Here is a 24,087-nt window from a genome sequence, read left to right as displayed (position 1 = left end):
TCTCTCCGTTATGGAGGAATTTCGATGCTTCTCTTTGGTAAACAACAGTGCTGCAACACCTATCGCCTCTTGCAAAACCCTGAGGAACAGAATCAGAGTGTTACTTAACATTTTTATATGTGGATTCTTTCATTTGGAATGTTTTTTCTCAGATGCAGTTCTTTGTATACTTGTTTATTTTTCATTTCTAAGTTTACTTATCATGCCATTGTATGAAATTAGTAAAATGTATTCTTGCTTGCTCCTTTTATATATACCACAGCTCTTTCCAGTATCTTGCTGTTGTTAAGATATAAACAAGTCTGTGGGCAGATTCACAATTTTATTTTACTACCATCTAATAGTATAATTACCAGTAACATATAATTCAGTTGCTAATAATTTGCTAAACACATTTCAAAGTGGGAACCTTTTGAGGGGTGAGTATTACATACTGTAAGCTGCCCCATGCAAATCGTTTGTTAACATGTAAGGCAGGGATGTGAACCATTTGCACCTTATCGTGGGACAGATCTGTGGAACAGAAGCTCTCACCTCTTAAACAACAACACCATGTTTCTATCACTCATACCTGGGCAGCCCATTTACTTGATATTGCGAGAGTTTGCCTACCTCAGATGCAGAGCTGTCTCTCTGGGGTTGATTTATTATTCTTAAAACTTACTCTCCAGATTCATCTGTATTGTGTCATATGACCAGATGTCTTATTCTTTGTTTTTTAATCTTAAAAATGTTACTACATTTTCAATTTCAGTATTTATTAGACGGGCATACAGACACATGCTGAGTTCCTGTCCACTGCTCCACGTCCCAAATACCCTCAAGGGCAGAGATTAGGCTGGAGATTAACACTGAAATCCAGGAACTCCACCTAGGGTTTCCATGTTGGTGGCAGGACTTGAATCACCTGAGCCATAGCTATGAGGTCAAAGATTCAGGTAACAGACTCAGTTACACGAATGTGGATGTGGGCTTCCTAAACAGGCATCGTCACCACTACACTAAAATGCCTATTTCTAAATATTATTTTTGACTAATACGTACTAATTGAGAACAGTCATGGACTCCAATGTGAAAATCCATGCTTTAATATGATTATATGCCATTATATGATGGAATTAGGGTAATGAGTATTTCATCAGCTGCACTGTTACTTCTTTATACTCTTGATTATATTGAAACCTTTCCAAATATTCTGAAAATGCAAAATCAACAGGTATTAGCTGTAGATAACTTACTGTGATGACAATATACTGAAACTTAGTCATGCAATTTAATTATATTGTATACGCACTAACCAACCCTTTTCTATGCATTCCCCTCCTCCCCTTTCCAGTCTGTATTAAACATCATTCCATACTTCTAAGACATCAACTGTCTAGCATTCACACAAATGAGAATGTGCGTTACTCAACTTTAGGTAGATGACTTAGTACTCTTAACATGATTACCTCTGAGCTATACATATTGCCATAAAGCTCAGGGTTTCATTCTTCTTAATAGTTGAGGTCTATACCATGCATGTATATTCCAGATTTTACCAGATTTTTAAAAATAATTTATTCATACTGAAAATGAGAGTGAAGGCGTATCTTCAGAATAATTATTTAATTCCTTTGGATATGTAATTAGGTGTGACATTAATATAGAATAGATTTATTCTTTTGTTTTAGGTTTTGAAGAACTTCTACACCATTGTACATAATAGCTTTCCCACTTTACATTCCCAGCAATGATATGTAAGAATCTGTTTTTCTCTTTCCTCCGCTTTATTATTAACATTGCTTAGTGCTGGCACACTTTTACAACAGCCAGTGTAATTGCACAAGGGTTAAATCTGGTTGAGGGTTTTGATTTACATTCCCCTGATTATTGATACTGAGAGTACGTTGTAAATGCTTGATAATTTGTGTTTCCTTTAGAGAAATGTCAGATGAATTATTTTATCCATTTTTATTTTTAAAGATTTATTTAGTTTTGAAAATCAGAGTTACAGATTGAGAGGGAGAGACAGAGCTATATTCTGCCTAACTCATGCCCAAACTGACCATAATGACCAGAGGCAAGCAAGGTTGAAGCTAGGATCCAGAAAGGAGGTATCCCTGGTGTGAGGCAAGGACCAAACCCTTGGCATATATTTCATTCCTTGTCCCAGGTCATTTACAGGGAGCTGAATCTGAAGTGGAGGAGGGGGCACAAACTAGTACTCCTGTAGGATGCCAGCACTGCAGCCATCAGCTCTAACACAGTGACACAGTGCTCACCCCTTGCTCATTTTTAATTGAACGTTTGCTTTGTTGCTAGTGAACAAGTTTTTTTTTCAGGTATTTATTAATCACTGTTGTAATTCTTTCATGTATTCTTGGATCAATTGCTGAACCGTTTCTTATTTTGTTGATTTGTGAATTTTTTAAAACAAAAGTAAGTGTTTAACTACAAAATTGCACTGTCGCTAAATCATCAGGAACAATTTATTCCAGATTGTAGTTTGTCAGTATTGTTTGGGTTTTGGGGGGTCCTGCATTGCAAACATTATAGATATACTTTTTAGACTGCAGACAGTTTTGAAATGCATTCAAAATATCTCCACTTCACAGAAACTTGACTGGGATTTTGCATGGGACTGAACTGAATTATAGAAAATATGGAGACAACACATCAACAGCTATATATTTTTAGACATTAAATATAACTATCCGCTTATTTATGTTTTAATTTAATGTCATAATATTTTAGTGGTTTCAGTGGAAAATTCTTGCATAACAAATTTATTTCTGTGTGTTTTTAATATTTTAATTTCACTTGTTAATGTTATTGTAAAATTGTTTTTGCTGATAAGTAATATTTTATTAAAATATTCTGTCACATACCTTAATAATGTTGATCATACATTTTGTATATCATTGTATTTTTTTCAGTAATAAATCATCCATAAATTAGAAACTTCAGTACTGTCCCAGTCTAGTATTCTTTAATTCTGACACTGTGCCAGTGGTTATAACTAGAACATACAGTGAAACAGTGACAAAGTTTTTTTTTTTTTTTTAAAGATTTATTTTTGGGGGCCCAGAGCGGTGGCGCAAGTGGTTAAGGTCCTCACCTTGCACGCCCGGGATCCCATATGGGCGCCGGTTCTAATCCCGGCAGCCCCGCTTCCCTTCCAGCTCCCTGCCTGTGGCCTGGGAAAGCAGTCGAGGACGGCCCAAAACTTTGGGACCCTGCACCTGCGTGGGAGACCCGGAAGAGGCTCCTGGCTTTGGACTGGCATAGTATCGGCCCTTTGCGCTCACTTGGGGAGTGAATCATCGGACGGAAGATCTTCCTCTCTGTCTCTCCTCTCTGTATATCCGCCTTTCCAATGAAAAAAAAAAAGATTTATTTTTATTATTTATTTATTAGAAAGGCGGATATACAGAGAGGAGAGACAGAGAGGAAGATCTTCTGTTCAATGGTTCACTCCCCAAGTGAGTGCAACGGCCTATGCTAGGCCAATCCAAAGCCAGGAGCCTCTTCCGGGTCTCCCATGTGGGTGCAGTGTCCCAAAGCCTTGGGCCATCCTCGACTGCTTTCCCAGGCCACAGGCAGGGAGCTGGAAGGGAAGTGGGGCTGCCGGGATAGAACCAGCGCCCATATGGGATCCCGGGCGTGCAAGGTGAGGACCTTAACCACTGCGCCACCGCGCCAGGCCCAACAGTGACAAAGTTTAAGAGAATACATTTTTCTTTGTTCCTAATGCATGCTGGACTTGACCAGTCTTTTATCATTCATTGTGACTTAGCTGTGCATGTTCTCAGACTTTTGGTTTCCTGTTAAGGATGTGTCTTCTATTCTTACAACATAGAAAATAGTTTCTTAAAATAAGCTAATGCTGAATTTTCTATAATATGTGTGTTGTCCTTCCATTGACATGTTATATATTTTTATTTGTTAATATGGTGAATTTAAAAATATTTATTTTGAATATCAACCTAAGCCTGTACTTTCAGGGCAAAGTCTATTTCATCATGCAGTGATTGACTTTTTATATTTTGTTGGATGCAATTTGCCAGTAAATTTTTAAGAATTCTTGTCCCTTATCTATGATTCTGCAGAACATATTTGAAGTTTTTCTTAACTCATAAGTTTTAGTGCAGCTTTGAAATTAACTTTATCATTTCTTCACAGAATTTGAGGAATGCTAACTTTCTATTTTCACAAAGAATCTATTAACAGCAGTATTGTTTTTCATTTTTCATTTAAAAAAATTTTTTTAAATATTTATTTTATTGGAGAATGGATTTACAGAGAGAAGGAGTCCAATATTGTTTTTCTTAAATGATGAAATAAACTGACAAAAAATGCAATATGAGGCTAGTATCATATTTTTATTCTGGATAATTTTCATCTATTAAATGTAGGCTTTTTGATACTCTTATCAAATCTCATAAAATTTCATTACATTTAACTTATCTCATTCAACAAAGTTACCAATTTATTTACAGAAACGAATTCATTAATATTCTGTTATATCTTTTAATATATTTTAGCTTTCAGTTTTGACCTTTTATTCTGGATATTGGAAACTTGTATTTTTTTCTTTGTTCTCATAGATTATTCTTGATTAGGATTTACATTTTAATTCATCTTTGAATGACTCATTACTCCCTTAATTATTTTTTATATATATGCTTTCCATTTCATTCTTTTACATTTACACTTGTTATTTTCTGCCCCCATTGTGCTCCATCTTCATTTCCACTCCCATAACTAGCTTCTTAGGCTGCGAGCCTCCATCATTTTGTATTTGCTTGTATTAGTTGAAATCTGAGTGCTTAGAATGCAGCCTTAGGATTTTTTTTTAAAGATTTATTTGTATTATGTTTTTATTGGAAAGGTGGATATACAGAGAGGAGAGACAGAGAGGAAGATCTTCCGTCCGAGATGATTCACTCCCCAAGTGAACGCAATGGTCCATGCTATGCCAATCCAAAGCCAGGAGCCTCTTCCGGGTCTCCCACGCAGGTGCAGGGTCCCAAAGCTTTGGGCCGTCTTTGACTGCTTTCCCGGGCCACAGGCAGGGAGCTGGAAGGGAAGCAGGGCTGCTGGGATAGAACCGGCGCCCATATGGGATCCCGGGCGTGCAAGGTGAGGACCTTAACCACTGCGCCACCGCGCTGGGCCCAGCCTTGAGATTTTATGTATTTGTCTTCATATATACAGATCAAATGGATATGTAAGGCAGTATGTATGGGCATGAATATACAATTTCATAAAATGGAAATACAGACAGGCATCACAAGAAAAAATGGCTAAAACAAAGTGAGATATCCTCAGGTTGAAGGAATAGAGAAACGAAGTCCAGGTTATTATAAGAAAATCTATTCCAAAATTCTAGTTATAAGAAAAGCTCAAAATTTTAGAGTCATAAAAATCAGAGAATAGACATATTTAGAAACATTGTGTGAGGTGTCCAGTGATGTAGCCTAGTGGCTAAAGTCCTTGCCTTGTATATGCTGGGATCCCGTATGGGTGCCAGTTCTAATCCTGGCAGCCCTGCTTCCCATACAACTCCCTGCTTGTGGAAAAAGCAGTCCAGGAATGCAATTGAGGATGGCCCAAAGCCTCAGGATACTTCCCCCACGTAGGAGACCTGGAAGAAGCTCTGGGCTCCTGGTTTCAGATTGGTTCAGCTCCTTCTGTTGAAGCCCCTTGGGGAGTGAATCATCAGATGTAAGATCTTCCTCTCTGTCTCTTCTGTTCTCTGTTTATCTGACTTTGCAATAAAGAAAATTAAAAAAATAAAGTAAAATAAGGAAGCATTGTATTAGAAGTATTAGGTATATATGATCTATTATTGAATTTAAGTATAATTTTTGAAATAATTAGGAGTTAATTTCTATTATAGTTTATACTGAACATTATTAGAAACCCCTAAATAATTTCTCTTGATAATAATCAGAGCTTGCATAATACATATTCTAATCCTGTTTTTAATAGTTACTATGTTGTACAAAGTTGGAAAATAACAAAAGTTTAATACTTACCACCCTCCCTTCATCTTGCCATTTTTCTCCATCCACTTTCCTCCTTCCATATTTCTTACTCTTTTTAAAATTTTTATAATGGCGTATTTTCATTTCAGTTCATTATCACAGGTTTAACACTCCATTGTGTAAAGATTCCTTGAAATAATTTAAAAATAAGGATTAATGCAATTCTTATGAGGGCCTAATATGAAAGTTTGTCACTGCAATTCACAAAATTAGATAGTTTTGGTGAGGGCAGCTAAATATATGCCTTCAACATTTACAAAGACAGAATGCATAAAGATGTTTTTGCACCATGAAAAAGTGACGATTTGCTATAAGTAAAAATAAAAGTGATGCAGCTAAACAAAATTTTGCATAAAGTATAGTGTGCGAGAGTAGTGACTTTTAAATATCAGGTAAAATAACACTATCCTGGTTCCCTTATTAAAACCTTAATATTTATGAAATCAAAGGCACACATTTGTGAGTACTGATTACTGCCCCGATATCCACTGCCAGCTAACATATTTGCAAACTCTACATTAGGTATGAGTAAATACGATATTATTTTAGTACCTGGTTTACTTGCCAATATTGAGTGTACGCAATAGTGTGTACTCAACATTTCTATGTGAAAGGTGTGGGCTAGAAAGGCATTCTAACAGCTGCCGTTCTGTGTCCTTGTCTCTTCCAGGTGCTCCAAGTGACCAGAGCAGTGGCACCTCCTCTCCTCTTTGTGACAGTGGCTTGCACCTCAACTATCACCCCAATAATACAGTAAGAGACTTGGAGTTTGTTCAAATCAGTAAAGTGATAATGCAAAGGAAACCCAGAACTATACCGCTTATCACATGGACATGCACACACATATACACCTGCTTATATTTTGCAAGCATGATCATTTATTTTGATGAGTATGGTAGTTATGAGGTACTTGATTCTTCATTCTGCAAGTATTGTAATAGTTAAATAAATAAGTAGCTCAGTTTTTTATGCCGTTTTATTTTCTCCTGCCTAGTCTGTGTCCATTAAGTCCTAATTAATCTATAAAGAGTCAAAAGTGAGAGGTCATAAGGAACAGCATATAAGAAGTTCAGAATATTATGTATTATGTGCAAATTCGTACTGCACATTATTTACTTCACATTCATTGTATTATCTAGATAAAAATAACTTGTTATATTTTAAGCAATTTTTGGCTTCATAGGAAATTACTGCATTATAATAGCTACATATAAACATATTATATATTAAAGTACAATGACACTTTTTAGCAAATTTTATACAAAATAGAGCTGATATTTATTTCATAGATGTACAGTACAATTAAACTTCTGAACTGCACTTTTATTTTGTGATACATTTGAGATGCTTTATAACTTTTTTGTATTTAAATTTTATAACTTTTAACAAATGTTTCTGAGATTCCTTTTACTCCATCTCTTCAAACACTCGCACATTCTAAATATTAAGTCATTCTTTCTGGTGACTAAAGATCTACAGTTTTCCCCTAGGCTCAGAAATATGAAACACAGAAGAGCTTCCCTGAAACAAGATTTCTTTTTTCTATTGCCCTTATTGGAAAACACAGGACTCACAGCTGCCTCTTCTGTCTCAGGCTGCATCCTTCCGCCACGGTGCTTCCCCTGATTCTGGCACTGAGCCTCCAAGCCCTCCTGTTGAGCATTTCTGTGTCTGAGTGGCCTTTACTGCACACAATTCACACTATTGATCTTCACCTGAATGCCTCAGGTGCCTTGATTATCTGGCAAGACCAAAATATAAGCATGTCTTTCTAAAACAAACCTTATCTGGATATATTTCATCTGGTCCATTCTTTAATTTCTCCTGCCACAGATACAACTGTCACATAATAGATGCTTGGAATACAGTCTTGCTAAGACAGCCAAGTCTAAGTGACTTACAACATTGGATCCCTACTGGGAAAATAAGTATGTGTATTCTGTGTACCCATTAATCCTATTCACACTTTCACAGACAGACATCTTACAGCTGCCAACTGAGTTTGACCTGTTTTCTCTCTCCTTAGCATTAAAGCAAATGCATGATAATTACTGCTAACTAATTTTCAGCAACTTTCATGTTAATATGATATCAATACAAAAATAGCAGATTATACATAGTTCACAGATATGATTTTAGGAAAATGAGAATTTATATAACTAATTTGTATGTTTTATTTACATTCTGCCCTACAAGTATTGGTATCCTCAGTACTTTGGTCTTCCATCTTCTTTTTCTGCTCCTATGTGCTTTATAAATGGCCTGCTCCATTCTTAGCTGACCCTTCTTTTAAGCAACTAGCTCTACCTGAGTTGCTCAGCTTACTGTGTCTCACACTGCATGTGGCATGCCTTAGTGATGAGTGGGAGGGGGGCAAAAGTCACCACCACTCTCGATCAATGAGTCAGAGCCACAGTTTGAGCCAGTTTTCACCATCTCATTCTTTGTTTCCATTAGTGCTCCATCAGCTTCTACCGGAGTTTTTCCCTCTTACCTTCATTCACAAAAGATCTCAATTGAACCTCCAAGAGGACATGAGCTACTTTACCTCTGTGTGAAAGAAAGTATTTAGTAATGTTATTGCTCTAATTTTTGTATAATACCCTTGAAGCCCTCCACAGTAACGAGAAGTAAGGAAGTTTGAGTACATGATAGAAGGGTACACATTTTGCTGATTAGTTTCTAATTCATTCCACTGACAAGTACAAGGCAGTACTGGAGAGATGGGGTCCTTTGGAACATATAATTACAACAGGAAACCTACTCTGCAATTCTAGCACACTGGAATAAATCCAGAGCATAAAATGTTAAAGAAAATTGTCTTTGTTTCTTACTGGAGCTATATTTTTCTATTTTTAAGAGGTACATTTTATTCCCACATTTAGCGTTAGGATTTAATGTTCATTAAGCAGTGCTTAAGATATTTTAGTGTAGGAAATTTGAGCTACTTATTATGGTGTTTTGGAGAATAATAATCAAGACACATACAAATTCATAATACAAGAAGTAGCATCAATACTTACCAATTTTATGCACTTTTGCAGAAAATTAATTCTATTCAAATAGTATTCTAGTGGCTTTGTGGAACAATTAATTATACTTGCTGGCCCAAAAGATTTAATTTGCAAATCTGGAGACAAATGCTTAAAACTAACTTTAATATAAGCAGAAAAGCAACCGTGGTTGTCTGTGTTGTAATGCTTTCAACATCTGCTTCGCTGAATTCAGATACCATAAAATCGTGGGCTCTGCTGCCCATAGCGAACTGTGTTACTGATCCCAATCTGATCACACAGGCTGGTGGAATGTGGCCTACTTTTTTTTTTTCATGAGGTGAATATGTCTTAATGCAGAAATGGAAACATCTCTACAGAGGGATTTACAAAACAAGGAGCAAAGTCGACATTGTTCTTTCTGACCCAAAACAAAATCAGTGAACAGAAGCCCCATCTAGGCTGCTATGCAGTGTGAAGCAGGTTTTTCATGGAAGGTTTGCATACTACAGATGTTCAGTGTTCTTGAGAGACACATTTGATTCTGTGATGTAACGAGAGACTCAAATTATTCACATGCCTTCCTTCTTTTTGAAAGCAACATTTGAGTAAATAGTCACTGTTCCATTTTTCTGAACTAGTCTATCTTTAGGAGGCAGAATCTAAATGAAAGGGAAAATGAAGTCTTAAAATATTAAAGATATTAGTACCACACTACTAGCCTACATAAAAATTATAATCTGATTCTTTTAATCATAATAGGTGGCCAATTTTAGGCCACAGGAGCTAGCCCACATGCTTTGCCAATCAAAACCCAGAACCCTGTGCCTTAGTCCAGACCCAGTGGATTCACAAAGGGGTTCTCTTTCAGATGATCAGATGAACAGATTCTGAGGGACAATCTTGCCCATTGTATAGCTGTGGTTCATCCTTGCCATCCGAAGGCCTTCACATCACTTGGGTTAGCACTGTGCCCGGCTTAGCTCTTATTCTGGTGAGGGAATTTCTGCTGTGATTGTTGTGCAGCATTTGTTAATTTACAGGAAAGGAATATATTTTAGAGCCATGACTCAGAAATGCCACTTTTCTCATCTGTATTATGAATAAGTTAGGAAATAATATTCTTGACCTTTTGTATTAAACTGGTTGAAAAATAGCCACGATTCTCTAAGATCATAAAATGAGGGCATTTCCATATTCCTTAAAATGTAATTCTATGTAACTCTGACTTCTGTGAATAAAAGTGTTCAAAGTAAATATATTCTGGTTAAAATAAAAAATAAAGAATCATTATAGGATATTAAATATTTCTCCACTTAGTTGGATTGCTGAAGTTCTAGTCAGCGCTGGCAAGAAACAAAGAAAGCGACAATTTTGCAGTTTGTTACATAAAGACATTGAACCACAATGAAGAAATCTCAAATACCACATGCATATTTGTGACAACCTGTGTCAATAAACAGCACAGACAGAGCTTATCATGCTTCCCCCACAGATGGTTATTGTCTTCAGTATTTAATATCACATTTATTTATGGAACCTAAGAAGTGAGGGGAGTTCTTTTTTCCTTTTATAAGATACATGGAGCCATCTTTATGTAACTGACTTTCAATTACACAATGAAAATGGAGTGATCAAGTAAAACATCTTCACCCTTTCTGCTGTTTCACCTCTCATAAATGAGCGTGTAATGTTTTGTTACAATGAATGAGTAGGCTCACTCATTAGAAAAACAAAGATCTGGGTAGATCCTATCACTTGCTGGTTGGATACCTTGAGTTCATTAGGATTGATTATTGATGGAGATATTTTAGTGTAGGAAATTGAAGTTACTTATTACAGTGTTTTGTATAATGACAATTAAGATGCATCAAATTTATAATATGAGAAATAACATCAATACCTGGAAATTTTAGACTTCTCATGAGTGCATATGTGCAACAGGGTTTTGGGTTGATTTCAGCTATATGCCACAGCGTCTGTGTAACAGGGAAGCTGCATGAGACCTTATAGATGGACAATCTGTGGATATAGCTGGCCTGGCCATAGAAATCTGATGTTTTTATATAAAGTTTGATTGTAACTTTATTCCTTACATGCATGCATGTCAAACTTTGGGAAGAAAAAATTCAAAATTCTTAAATACACCCTTGGCATCTGCCTCTGTAAACTGAGCAGGGTCCAATCGCTGTTTTCAAAGTTGTAGCAGGGAACATTGTAATGCGTGAAGACTATTTAGTGTAGGTAACTCTATGTAGCAGTACAATTGTACTCATGCTACTTCTAGCATCAGAAGGGGTGTTGTTCCTAGATGCCTTGAGTTTATAAATAATTTTATGCATTATTTAACTCATTATATTTTTAAAACATATTACCTTCCTTGCTACTAAGCAAAGCTTCTCATCAACCTGCTGTGATTCATAAATGCAAAATTTCCATTAGCTTTGTGAAGATACTGAAAATAGCATGAAGCTCAGTACCAGGCTGCACTCTTAGCACTTCCTCATTAATTTCTTTCCACAATCTTACAAATGGTTACTATTATTATGCCCACTTTGAAGAGAAGCACAGTGTGACACAGAGATTTTAAATAACTTGCCACTAGATTAAATAACTAATCAGTCTGAAGGTTGGGATTCAGACATAGTTTAATTAAAACACAAGCTGAGTCTTCACCATTTCATTCTGCCACCCAAACAATGCCACAGTTGGTGCTGCTGCCTACCTGTGACATCTGACATGAGGTCATCAAAAAATATGAACAAGAAACCCTTCCTTGTGCCTTTAGAATCCTGAGCAGGTATTCACCTGAGAAATTTCCTAGTACAGAGTTATTCTCAGAGTTATCAGCATGGTTCTTTTATGTTCCATATTGGCATTTCGCTGCTCTTTGTGCTCTAAGCTTCTCCATGACCTTGGGACCTTGTTATCTGCAAGATCTGTGACTTTCATTTAAGAATACCAAGGAACATTTTTCTTTAATTGAGAGTGATGTTCTTTGTTTCCTAAACAAGTCGTAACAGAGCAATTTCTGAGAGTAGTGTTTAATAATATTTAGACTTACAGACTCTCAATATGTAGACTGAAAACAAATCTGACAGCACCGCTACTTAAAATTTAATGAATGAAAATACTGTTAATATTTTCCTAGTCTAATTGTGATATGGCCCACTCTCAGTGGCCAACTTAAATATTAACATTATTCAACATGCTATTACTGTGTAGAAAGTTAAGTGAAGGTAAAAGAAAAAGTCACATTCATTAATATTAACTGCAACAGTAAGGTTTTATTCAAATATATCCAAATATATCCACACAAAAATTGATTTCTGATCGTAGTTGCAATATTTTAATTTCAAACTGGCATTGGTTGCACCTTTGACATTAAATATAAAAATGTGCAACAAAATTAGAACACCGATCACACATTTCTTTGAGTAGTACTTCGATGCTAGGCAAATGGGAGCCCACTTCACTGAAGAACAAGCAGGCTTCCTCTCCATGACCCATCAGTAAGAGACTGAAAAGAGTGCAGGACAGAGAACCATACATAAACTAACCTTACAGGGCTTGATCATGACTTTACCCTGTAAGATTGATTCATAATATAAGAAACATCATTATCCTAATCACTTAGGGAGTCTGAAAATTAAACTGAAAATCGCTTTTCTCTCCCAGTATCTAATTGTCAGTGATTGCCTTGCATGGGTGGATGGGCTGAGACTTTGTGTGGGCTTCCACAACTTTATTGCTTATTTTATTTTTTGTCACTTACTGGCTCTGCATTTGTAGCTATAGTTTTTCCCCCAGCCCATCATTCCTATTTTGGAATGAATTCAGTTTTCTTCCTCCCCTCTTTCCTTTCTTCTCTGGCATAGCATTTCCCCCATATATTTCTCTTCCTCCTCTCTTTCCTCTCCCTCTATCTCTCCATCTGTTTCTTCCTCACCTCTTTTATTCCTTCCCCTCCTCCTTCTCTTTTAAACTTTCTCTATTTTCATTGGAAATGCAGATAGACAGAGAGGAAAGGTTGAAAGACCTTTCATCCACTGGTTCACTCCCCAAATTGGAGCTGAGCAGCTGATCTGAAGCCAGGAGCCAGGAGCTTCTTCCAGGTCTCTCACATGGGTGCAGGGTCGCAAGGCTTTGACTTTGCTTTCCTAGGCAAGGAACCAAGTGGGAAGTTGAACAGCTGAAACACAAGCTGGTGTCCATGTGGGATCCTAGTGCTTGCAAGAAGAGGATTGTTCAATGAGTCATTGCTACAGGCCCTCCCATATATATTTCCATATTTCATTTCAATATTTTCATTTCAATCATTTCAATCATTCCTGCCTCTTGTGTTAGAGAATTTTGTCAATGATATCAACGAGGTATAATTTTAGGCTCAGTGAGAATGGTAGCATTTTGATCACTTAGAGTGGAAACTCCACCAAATGAAAAGGGTTCATGACGCAGGAATTTCAAACACCGAATAAGAGTGAGAACCTGATGGCGTGTGTCTTTGCAGGACACGTTGTCATGTTCCTCGTGGCCCACTTCGCCAGGCTCCAGATGGGAGAAGCGGTGGTGTGACCTCAGGCTCATTCCTCTGCTTCACTCTCGATTCTCTCAGTATGTGCCCGGAACGGACGTGAGCCGGTGAGTTCCTTTTCCTGATTTCTGGTTTTGAGATAGGGTAATTGAACTCCACCTTTACCATTATGATTTATGATTTCGTATGTTTTGCACATTTGCAGCACCAAAAAGAAGAGGTACAACACCATAATAATCTGATTTTAAAAGTACAAATTAAATTTTAATGATTTTCATTGTTTTATATTAGATTCTAGACCTTTAGAAGTTACATTTTTATTGGAAATTTAATGTTTTGATTAGGCTAATTTCAACTGTTTATTTTTTTGCTCAAGAAAGTTGTATAACACTTTCAATTTGAAAGATTTGTCAGGTAGTTGCTTATAGTTATCATTTATTTATATTTGCATTTAATTGCAAGGGTAATTTTACTTTTTGACAGTTTTTGACATGTCGCATTTCACATCAAATGAAGACATTGTATGTATACATATATACATGCAAAAGTATATATACTGTTTTTCTTGATAGCAGAACAATTAATATTACAAAGGGATCCTTGAAAATGATCCTAATGTGGAAATTGGGGGTATATGCTCTTTAAGATGGTATGGTTCAGCGAAGCAATATGTGTAACTATGTGCAAAATGATGTGATATTCACAAAATTCTTATACTCTAAATTATAACTTCCACGAATATGGGAAAATGTGTGATATGTGTCTTTCTGAGTCTGACATACTTAGCATAGTTGTCATATTTTGCAAATGTCAGAATTTCAATACTGGTTGTGTCTGAGAAGTCTAACACATCTTCCCTATGAAATCATCAGTTTATAGCTACTTAGATTGATTTCATATGTTTGCCGTTGTGAATTGAGCTGGCGTAAACTGGGACTGCAGATATGTCTTTCATATGCTGACTTGATTTTCTCTGATATGTTCTAAGGTGTGTGGTAACTGGGTCATAGGGTAGATCTAGCGTTAGCCTGTCTCTACATACTGCTTTATATAATATCCGTAGCAATTTACATTCTAACAATGTAATAGAGAATATTTCCTCCAGAATCATTCCAATACATGTTAATTTTTAAAACTTTTGAGTTCATGGGTGAAAGTAATACCTCAGATTTTTATTTGCTTTTCCTTGGAGACAAATGATTTTGAAGATTTTTTTCATGTGTCTATTGGCAATTATTTTCTCAAATTTTAAAAGTAACTTGAGATCCTTTGCCCTTTTCTTCAATGTTTTGTCATTTTTGAATTATCCACTCATTCTGCACATTAGCTATTTTTTCAGATGCAAAAATTATTAACAAATTCATTCTATCAACTGTGCAGAAGTGATTATCTTGATATCATCCTCTTGGTCAATTTTTGCTTTCTGGGCCTGAGTTTTGAGTCTTATACAAGAAGTCTTTGAGAAGATCAGTGTCCTATATTACTTTTTTCATTTGTGTTTCTCTGTGGGATACATTGTTTCGTTCTTAAATTTTAAATCTATTGCAAATGCGACTTATTTATAAGTTCTTTCTTAGCCAGAAGGTTGTTGTTATATAAGAATGTTATTGATCTTTGGGTATTGATTTTGCGTCTGTAACTTTGCTGAACTCTCTTAAGATTTCTTTTCTTTTTCTTTTTAATTATTTCATTTTATGACACAGTTCCATAGGCTCTGGGACTCCCCAAACCCTTCACAAACCCTCTCCCCACATATTGATTTCCTCCATATTATTAAGGTAGTACAGATCATAACCAGTTGTAATCCCACCATTGCGGGCATGGACCATGCAGAGAGTTCAGCATCTTATTGTCCTGATAAATTGAACAGTTTCATTGGGAGACCATCCTTGATCTGAAAGTAGAGCTGGCAAAATATCATCCCATCCAATGAAAAGCCATAACACAAACTCAACAACAGGAAGAAACATGAAAATTTACAACATCATGAAGCTAATTCACATGCTACTGAGTGACCAATGTGTTAGAAAATGCAAGTTCTTAACCATATCCTGTAACTACTTCATTGACATTTCAGTTTTAGTTTATACATAATCAACTGCTATACACCCTAAAAATGGTTATGGGGTACTATTCAACTATATCATGTTTTTCTTTTTTCATATTTATATTTAGCAGCCTATAGTATTTAAGCATGATTTTACTGAACTTCGTGAGTTTTAGGACAGTGCAAACAAGCTTATAAATCTAACAAGTCATAGGTTAATGATTGAGGAGCAGAGAAGTTCTAGGAGGGGTGCGCAGAAAAATCAATACCTTAGTGAGGAGTAACTGATCTTTGTGTCCTACCTTGTGAGGTATATGAGAGTCCACGCTGACATTTTGTTGTCTATTGTAAGCTTTTCTTATTGGTCTCTATCTATCTGATGTAATTTTGGGGGCTCTGGAATGACCCTGATGGTTATTGCAAGAGAGGGTGGGGAGCAAAAGTTGGAAATAAGTAAGGACCAGAGAAAGCTCCTCTCTTGAGTCCAGAAGGAAGTTTACCAGTCTTCTGTTGCTGAGGACGACTTGGGGTTCCTGGCTGTTTTTCTGATATCATTAGACCCTGTGAGGAGGGTTCTGGGCTTCTTCCATCCCATGTGGGAGATCCGATAAGGAATGGATGGCCTCAGAGCTCTTGGCCTACGGGGGCACTGAAATTCCCTGTGATCTCTTTGGCAGTTGAGATATAGTCCTTTGTGCTCATACTGATAGTCCTTGATGAGGAGTCCACTGCTTCTGTGGTGAAAGCATTTGGGAGGTTACCAGGAGTCTCTGGGAATAGGGTACAAATCTCCTTCTTAGAGTCTGTGAGGAAGATGTAAAGTATAATCTATCAAAATTGTAACAGGTAACTTATAGACAGAAGACTCGTATTGACATTAGACATTAGCAAAAACTATAAAGATATGCAGTGGGATCCAAGAGTGATCCTGGCAGCCTCTTCACAGTATGTCATACGCACAGAGCAGGGGGCACCCTATAATCTCTAAGAAAGTAGATTTCTCTGCTCTCCCAACCCATTGTGGAATAACATAGGGAATTAAAACCATATCAGGCTTTTCAGTTCTTTGATGTAGATCATAAGCAGTCTGTCTCTCATTGATTGTTGGTTCATTGGTTACATCACAATATCTTATTGCATGTGACATAGGATGTTTGTGGGTGTAATAATATTACAATTTACAGGTACTATTCTTAGGATTGACATCATGGGATTTCTTCACTCTCCTGTATGATGGAACACATAGTTTGAAAATGGGAGTAATTTGACTTCCTCCATTCCCATTTGCATCCAACTAATTTATTATTATTAATAATATTATTATTACCATTACTTCATGACTTTGGCTAAAACTTTCTAGAATTATGCTGAAAAACACTCAAGAAAATGGGCACCCATTTTGGTTCTAGGTCGTAGTGGAAATTCTTCTAGCTCTTCCCCTTATTTAGTTTGACAATGGCACATTTTTTGCAGATTTTTACCATGATAGAATTATGTGTTTTATCAAATGCTTTGTCTATCTGTTGAGGTATTCATTTTATCCTTCACTTTGCTCCTATGATATGTCACACTTACTGATCGCCACATTGTAAAGCATCCATGGGTGCTCGCATGAGGTATCACTTGATATGGGTAGGAGATCTTTTGGATGTGTTGTTGGACTTGGTTTGCTAGCATTTAGTTGAAGATTTTTGCATCCATATTTGTCAGGGTTATGGAGTTATACTTGTCTATTTTGTTGTTACATTCTTGTCTTGTTAGGGGATTAAGATGATGGTAGCTTCACAGAAGGAGTTTGAAACTATTCTATCTATCTGTTTCCTCAACCTTTTCCACATTGTTGGCACACAACTCTCTGTAATGTTTCCTAATGACTCTTTGCATTTCTGTGGCATCAATAATATAATCTACTTTGTAATATTTGGTTTTATTAATTTTTGTTCTCTCCCTTATCTGTTTAGCTGTACTGGTGACTTCTTAATTTTGGTTCTTTTTTTTTTTTTTAAGTAGCCTTTAATCTCATTCCTCCTTTGCCTGCATTTTAATTTACATTCTGTTTTACTTTCCATTATTTTCAGTATTTGTTCCTTTCTGTTAATTTAAGGTTGGATTATTCTTGTTTATCTAGGTTGCTGAGATGTAATGTTAGATCATGTATTTGATGCTTTTCTAACCACTTGTACATACTTACTGCTATGGGATTTTCTCTTAATATTGCTTTTATTCTGTCTCACAAGTTTTCATGTTCACTGTATTCAATTTCTTTCATTTTAAGGAAGTTTTTTTTTAATACTTCTCTTTTGATTTCTACTATGACCAAGTATTCATTCTTTAGTATATTTTTGAGTCTGCATCTGTTAGTATATTTTCTAACAGCTTTTGTTCTTAATTTCCAGCTATATTCCTTTGTGTCAAAATATACTATATGTTTTCACAGATTTTTAAACTATTGAGAGTTGTTTTATGCCCTAGAATGTGGTCTTTTTTAGAGACTGGTCTACATTGATAAAAAAAAAAAAAATGTATGGCAGGAGACCAGTTGTGGTTGACTGCAGAGCTTGTAAAGGATGTGTGGATCAGCGAGAAGAAGAGACATTGACCACTATGGCGTGATGCTTACAATGGACAACTCAAAAAAGTTGTCGTCTTTATTTATATCCTAAACATCACAAGTTTTTCCACAGCATGCAGTTGTTTCATTTTTACTTCATGGCTAAAAGACTGATTACAAAAACAATTCTAAAATATAGTGTTATTATTTTTACTTCAAAGAAAACATTTTCAGCAGAACATTAACCATTCAAACTTGCAGTCACCAGCTAAAGCCAGGAACTCCATGGTTGGCAGCACATGCTGGTACATAGTGACAGGTGGTTTACTTATACCCTAAATCAATTTTCACTAAAACTGTGCCAATATTACTTGAAATATCAAAATACAAAATGAGAAAGAAACCTCATAAATGAAAGGAATTTATAAAGGCATATATCATAGATTATTTATTAAATCTTATAATCAATCATGCACTAATTACCATCACCTTTCCCTAGTATTGATTCAATGCTTTATTTTATGTTGTTTTCATTTTGTAAAAGGGCAGTAAAAAGATCAGGGTAGCTCAAGCTTTCTCTGAGTGAAAGATCTTTACAAAAAACTTTTTTATTTTTTCAAACCGTTTTCTTGTTTAAGATTTATTTTACTCTTTATTGGAAAGACAGATATACAGAGAGGAGGGGAGAAAGAGAAAATCTTTTACCCATTGCTTCACTCTCCAAGTGGCTGCAATGGTTGGAGTTACGCTGATCCAAAGCCAGAACCTCAGAACCTCTTCCAGGTTTCCCATACAGGTGCAGGGTGCCAAGGCTTTGGACCATTTTCAACTGCTTTCCTAGGCTGCAAGCAGGATGGGAAGAGGGGATTAGAACATGTCAGGATTAGAACATGTGACATTTGAGATCCGTGTGTGTGCAAGGTGAGGACTTTATCCACTAGGCTACCATGCTTGGCCCTGAACTTCTTTACGTAAATATAAGTGCCAATATTAGGTAGAAGTTTTAAACTATTTTCCTCTGGGGGCTCACAACATTTGTCTCTGATTAGAAGATGCCCCATATGCTTTCTGTTTCACATGGTGGGATGCCAAAATGCATCATTTCATGTATTTTAACAGTTTGAAGATGCACTGTAAACAAACTCTTTGTATCTACACGATTGCCATCTGTTCCAAAATATTACCAAGCCATTTCTTACAGAGAACCTCATACAGCTTAGCATAAGTTCCAGGTCAAATGTGGCCACACAATAAGGTATTTGGGAATGATATAGACTCAATTGTGCTACTGTATGCTTTTAGCTGTGTCTCATTGTCGTAAGTTGCTAAAGACCCTTTTATCATAACATGATGGATAAAATCAATTTGTCGTATGGAACCAGTTACACAAATCGTTTCACATTTGCAGAAAAAAGCACCCCTCAGTAGAATTCCATGAAATATCAGAGGGGTGATCGAGGGTTGTTACACTGGAGTGAAGAAGCAGTGAAGCAATTAGAGACATTCTGCCATGCCTTGCCATGCTAGCAGCCTGAAACTTCTCATAGCCTTGCTAACCAAGGAGTGGTGCTCCTTACACCCATGCTTCCCAAAATATATTCGCTGTTGTGGATGGAGTATTTTCTGGATTTCTGTTAGCTCCTTTTTATCTACCGTATAGATTAGTTCTGTTTGTTGCTTATTAGGTCTCATTGATCTGTCCATTGGTAAAAGTGTGTTTTAAATCCACTACTTTTACTGTATTGGAGTTAATATCTCCCTTTAGATCCATTAACATTTGTTTAGAAAACTAAACTTGACTATATATGCATTTAGTGTAGTCACATCTTGTTGAAATAATTTCTTAATAACCACAAAATGACCTTATTTTTCTTTTTTAACAGTTTATTTCTTAATGTGTACTTTGTTATGAGTCTATCCACTCTTTCTCAATTTAATTTCCAATTTTCCATGAGATATCTTTTGTATCATTTCTTTCAATTGATATTTATCTTTATTGGTGAAATGTATTTCTTGTAGGTAACACATAGTTCACTCTTTTTTCTTTGAATTGGGAAATTTAACTCATTTGCATTCAGAGATGTTATTGATGAGAAATGAATTGGTCCAGCAACTTTTTCTTACATATTCCTGGCATTTGGTTTTAATTTCTCTCTTTCTCACTTGCTCTCTCTTTGCTAAAGAGCTTTATCTTGACATTAGTTTCATGAGTCTAGCTGCCTCCCTTTGTGTTACATCCTAATTATATATGCAATGTGTTACATCCCAAATATAATTTGTAAGGCTGGGCATGAGGTGAATTTTTTTTTTTGTAATTTTTGCTTGTCTTGTAAAAAAATTATTTAATCATAATGAACTAATGAGAATTTTTCTGAGTAAAATATTCTGTAATTCCAAAATTCCTTTTTTTTAGCTTGATTGTTTCAGAACTTGGACTATAACTCTGCAGCTACTCCTGACATAAAGTGTTTCCATTGTCAGTCCGATGGGAATTGTTTTAAATGTGACCTGGAGACTTATACTTATAAATTTTAGGCTATTCCTTTTTACCTTAGTTTTAAAAGTAAGATTTTCAAGATGCTTCTTGCTGCTGCGAAATTCCAGAGCTCCAAACATCGCACTAGTGCTGTGTGGAAAAGGTGAGACTCACCAGTGTCTGAACAAGATGTTTCTGTGAGTCGCTTTTTCTCTGTTCAGTATGCCTCAGGATCAGTTATTCAGTAATAATATCTGAACTCTGGCAGCTTCCTTGGAAGAAGTTTGAGCTCAGAGCCCTGAATCCCAGACTTGGTTTCTACTGAGCACTGATCATTTGGGTTAAAGATTCCAGCAAGCAAAAGTTGTGAATGATGTGAAGGCTTAGTGTGAAGGGCTGTTATGTAATTCCCAAGTTATAGAGGTGTTGCTGATCAAAGTAGAGTGCCTAAGGCCCTTACCTGATCTTTAGGAATGTGTAAAGCTAGAAAGATTGACCCCCTCCACGTGTGTGGGGGACAAGAATCTATGTTGACATCAGAGATGAGAACCATAGAGTGTGTTGGCAACAGCTGGCAGAGAGAAAGATGTTGGAGCTGACTGTGATGTTCGCATCCAGCATTTTGCATGTGCCAAGGCTACCCAGCTAATACACACATCAGGGTCAGCTCATAATGTCAGTGAATTTCACCAACCCAAAGGTGAGCACAGCCCAGAGCACTGTGTACAGGGAGCTTGACCCTTTACTGTCTGGGCAGATGCACAAGAGCTTTCCTGCAGACCATGAATTTGAGGCTATTTATGAGAGAGGAGACATAATTTAAGGTGGTGAAAGTGAATGGTTCTTTGTTCCTGTGGGATGCTCCTCCAACGGTATGGGGTTCAGTGATCTCCAGGACCACTTATACTCTGCTGAGCTCAGTTAAACTCTTGGGACCTGTCTGTCCTGCTAGAATGCAAAAATATCTCTAGGGTCCCAAGAAATAATTCGGGAAAGAATGTCTTCTAAGCAGCTCCCCTCTCAACAGAACACATCCTTTTTGCAATTCCTGAAATGAGGAAATGAAGGAACTCTGTGACTTCCCTCTGACACCTCGGAGCCTCAAGTGTTCCCAGGAGTGCTGCTTGGTGAGCTGCTGGTCTGTGGTAGCAAGAACTTCTGAAGAGAGGATGCTCCAAGTCAGAGGTCTGGGCAACCAGGATCCACCTGTCCTCCCCTCATCTCCCTCTCTTCCACCACAGGGAGTACCCAGGTTCTGGGTTCTCAGGCCTTTGTTCTTCTTCCTTAACTCTTCAAGCTGCTCTTGCTGTTGTAGAAGTCTCATTGTGTTCTTGCTTTTTTCCATTCTGCCTTTGATGCTCTTTCTCAAGCACCCAGCTGCAGATGTATCTGCTTTGCAATATCTCAGTGGAGGACGAAAACTGAATTCTCTACATAGTCACGGCGAATTCATCTACTTGAGTCATTGTCTGCTGTGTCCCAGGTGTTCATTAACAAATAGCAGGAAAGGAATTCAAGCCTAGACACCTAGAGGTGGATGTGAACATTCAAAGTGATTTTTTAACTACAATGTCAAACACCTGATCCTGTAATGTTTTGAAAATTTAGGATTACTAGCGTTGTCTTTCCTAAATGTCCTAAATTAGATTTTAATCATTTCTTTTAAATCCTGATCAGTTTTGCTAGAGGAGTGTGAATTTTCCATCGAATCATCTCATTTCATTCTTGTATTTAAAATTAGGTGCTCCATACTATTAAAAACTATTTCTGCTTCTTGCATTTCTTAGCCTCAATTTTTTCTTCTAATAATTTCTTAAGCTAGCAGTCACCAAGGATGTCAACATTTTTCTGTAAGGGCCTGTGTGGTAAATATTTTAGGACTTACTCTATTTGTCTTAAGCTAATTGCCTCTACTCTTGTAGCATTAAAAAAAAAAAACAGATAATATTGTGAACCAACATGATTCTGTTGTAGTAATTCTATTTTTACAAAAGAGATGCCAAGCTAGATTTATTTTTTAGGATTTGGTTTATACAAACCAATGTTTAATATTATATATATGTAATGAAATGAAAAGATATATGTATATAATATATAAAGAAATAAAAATATATGTATACATAAAAAATCAGTGCTGCAGTTAAAAATTAAATATGCATATATTTCTGAATGTGTATAATCAAAAGTACAAGGTTCAATCAAAGCCTACAAAAACCTGGAAGCTTTGTTCTAGATTGCACTGCCAATTTGTTTCAGGATTAGATCTTGATTTTTGTATAGGAGTTTAACTCTTTTGCCTCATTTCTGTCCTTGAGAAATGTTTTAGGCATTTTACTAATCTAGGTAAATGAGAAATTCCAAGATATATCATCTTTTATGTTTATCCTTATTTTTTTTCATTTTGTTGTGTTTATCTCTACCTTAAACACTGTATTATATTTTTGTTGATACTATTTGTAGAAAGCAATTTGTTTTGTGTTTGCTTTTATTTTTTCTAATATGTTATTTCATTATGTTGAAGAATGTAGCCAAAGCAGTTGCTGATGAAAGAATTGTCTGGAAAAATCTAAATGGTTCTTTACAATTTTGTTTTATAGTATATTTCCAAGTCAATAGATTCTAGCAATTGAATTAATGACATTCAATAAATATTACACAGTTACAAATGTAGCAGTATTCAGGGTAGATTCCATGGTATTCAGATTAAAGAGCTAATATGTCAATCATTGATTCATTAAATGAGGGAATGTAAAATCTCAGTGCATTGCTATGTGGGAGAGAAAGAAGGAAGGAAGGAAGGAAGGAAGGAAGGAAGGAAGGAAGGAAGGAAGGAAGGAAAGAAGAAAGAAAGAAAGGAAGGAAGGAAGGAAGGAAGAAAGAAAGAAAGAAAGAAAGAAAGGGAAAGAAAGAAAAGAAAAGATAGATGTTGTTTAGCCAGACTTAAAAGCTATGACACTTTGATGATGTAATACCTCTCACATTTAATTGCAACCAAACTGTTACAGTCAAGAGAGTAAATGTAAATGAAATCATTGTAATTTTTGCCAGAGTTATGAATATTTGTGTATATTATGATAATGACACTGATTCAGAAATTGATTTTGGTTCAAATTGTGAAACACAGTGTAATATTGCAATGCTAAGAGTGTTAGGAGGTAAAGATTGTATGTCCTTTATTTCAACTTTGAATTTCTCTAAGTGTTTATTTTCCTTTTGTTCAAAATGAACGCACAGACCAACATAAATGGGTATTTCACAAAGTTCATGGAAACTCTAATTAAAATAGCATTTCAGTGCAAAATTATTGTTATCCAGACATGTTTTTTTTTTTATGGTACAGTTTCCAAAAAGTTTTGTGAAGATTGATATGTACTTGCCTTTGTCTACATATGCATATATGTATTGTGTGGTTTATACAATATGTATGTGAAGAAAATATTTATACTCTATATGT

General features: G+C 36.1%; 1 protein-coding gene across 1 annotated transcript in view; it reads left to right on the top strand.

Moving 5' to 3' along the window:
* Positions 1-24,087, top strand: part of SNTG1 (syntrophin gamma 1) — a 584,956-nt gene that overhangs the window by 427,862 nt on the left and 133,007 nt on the right. Inside the window, exons 10-11 of the mRNA XM_040972717.1 lie at positions 6,703-6,785; positions 13,536-13,666. Coding sequence (XP_040828651.1) covers positions 6,703-6,785; positions 13,536-13,666 — 214 coding nt within the window. The remainder of the gene's footprint in view (positions 1-6,702; positions 6,786-13,535; positions 13,667-24,087) is intronic.

This window comes from Ochotona curzoniae, unplaced genomic scaffold (assembly GCF_017591425.1).
Source record: "Ochotona curzoniae isolate NIBS_2020 unplaced genomic scaffold, NIBS_Ocur_1.0 contig_2318, whole genome shotgun sequence".
In the NCBI taxonomy this organism is placed as follows: domain Eukaryota; kingdom Metazoa; phylum Chordata; class Mammalia; order Lagomorpha; family Ochotonidae; genus Ochotona; species Ochotona curzoniae.
The sequence above is the reverse complement of the archived record's forward strand: the minus strand, read 5'-3'. Positions and strand labels throughout refer to the sequence as shown.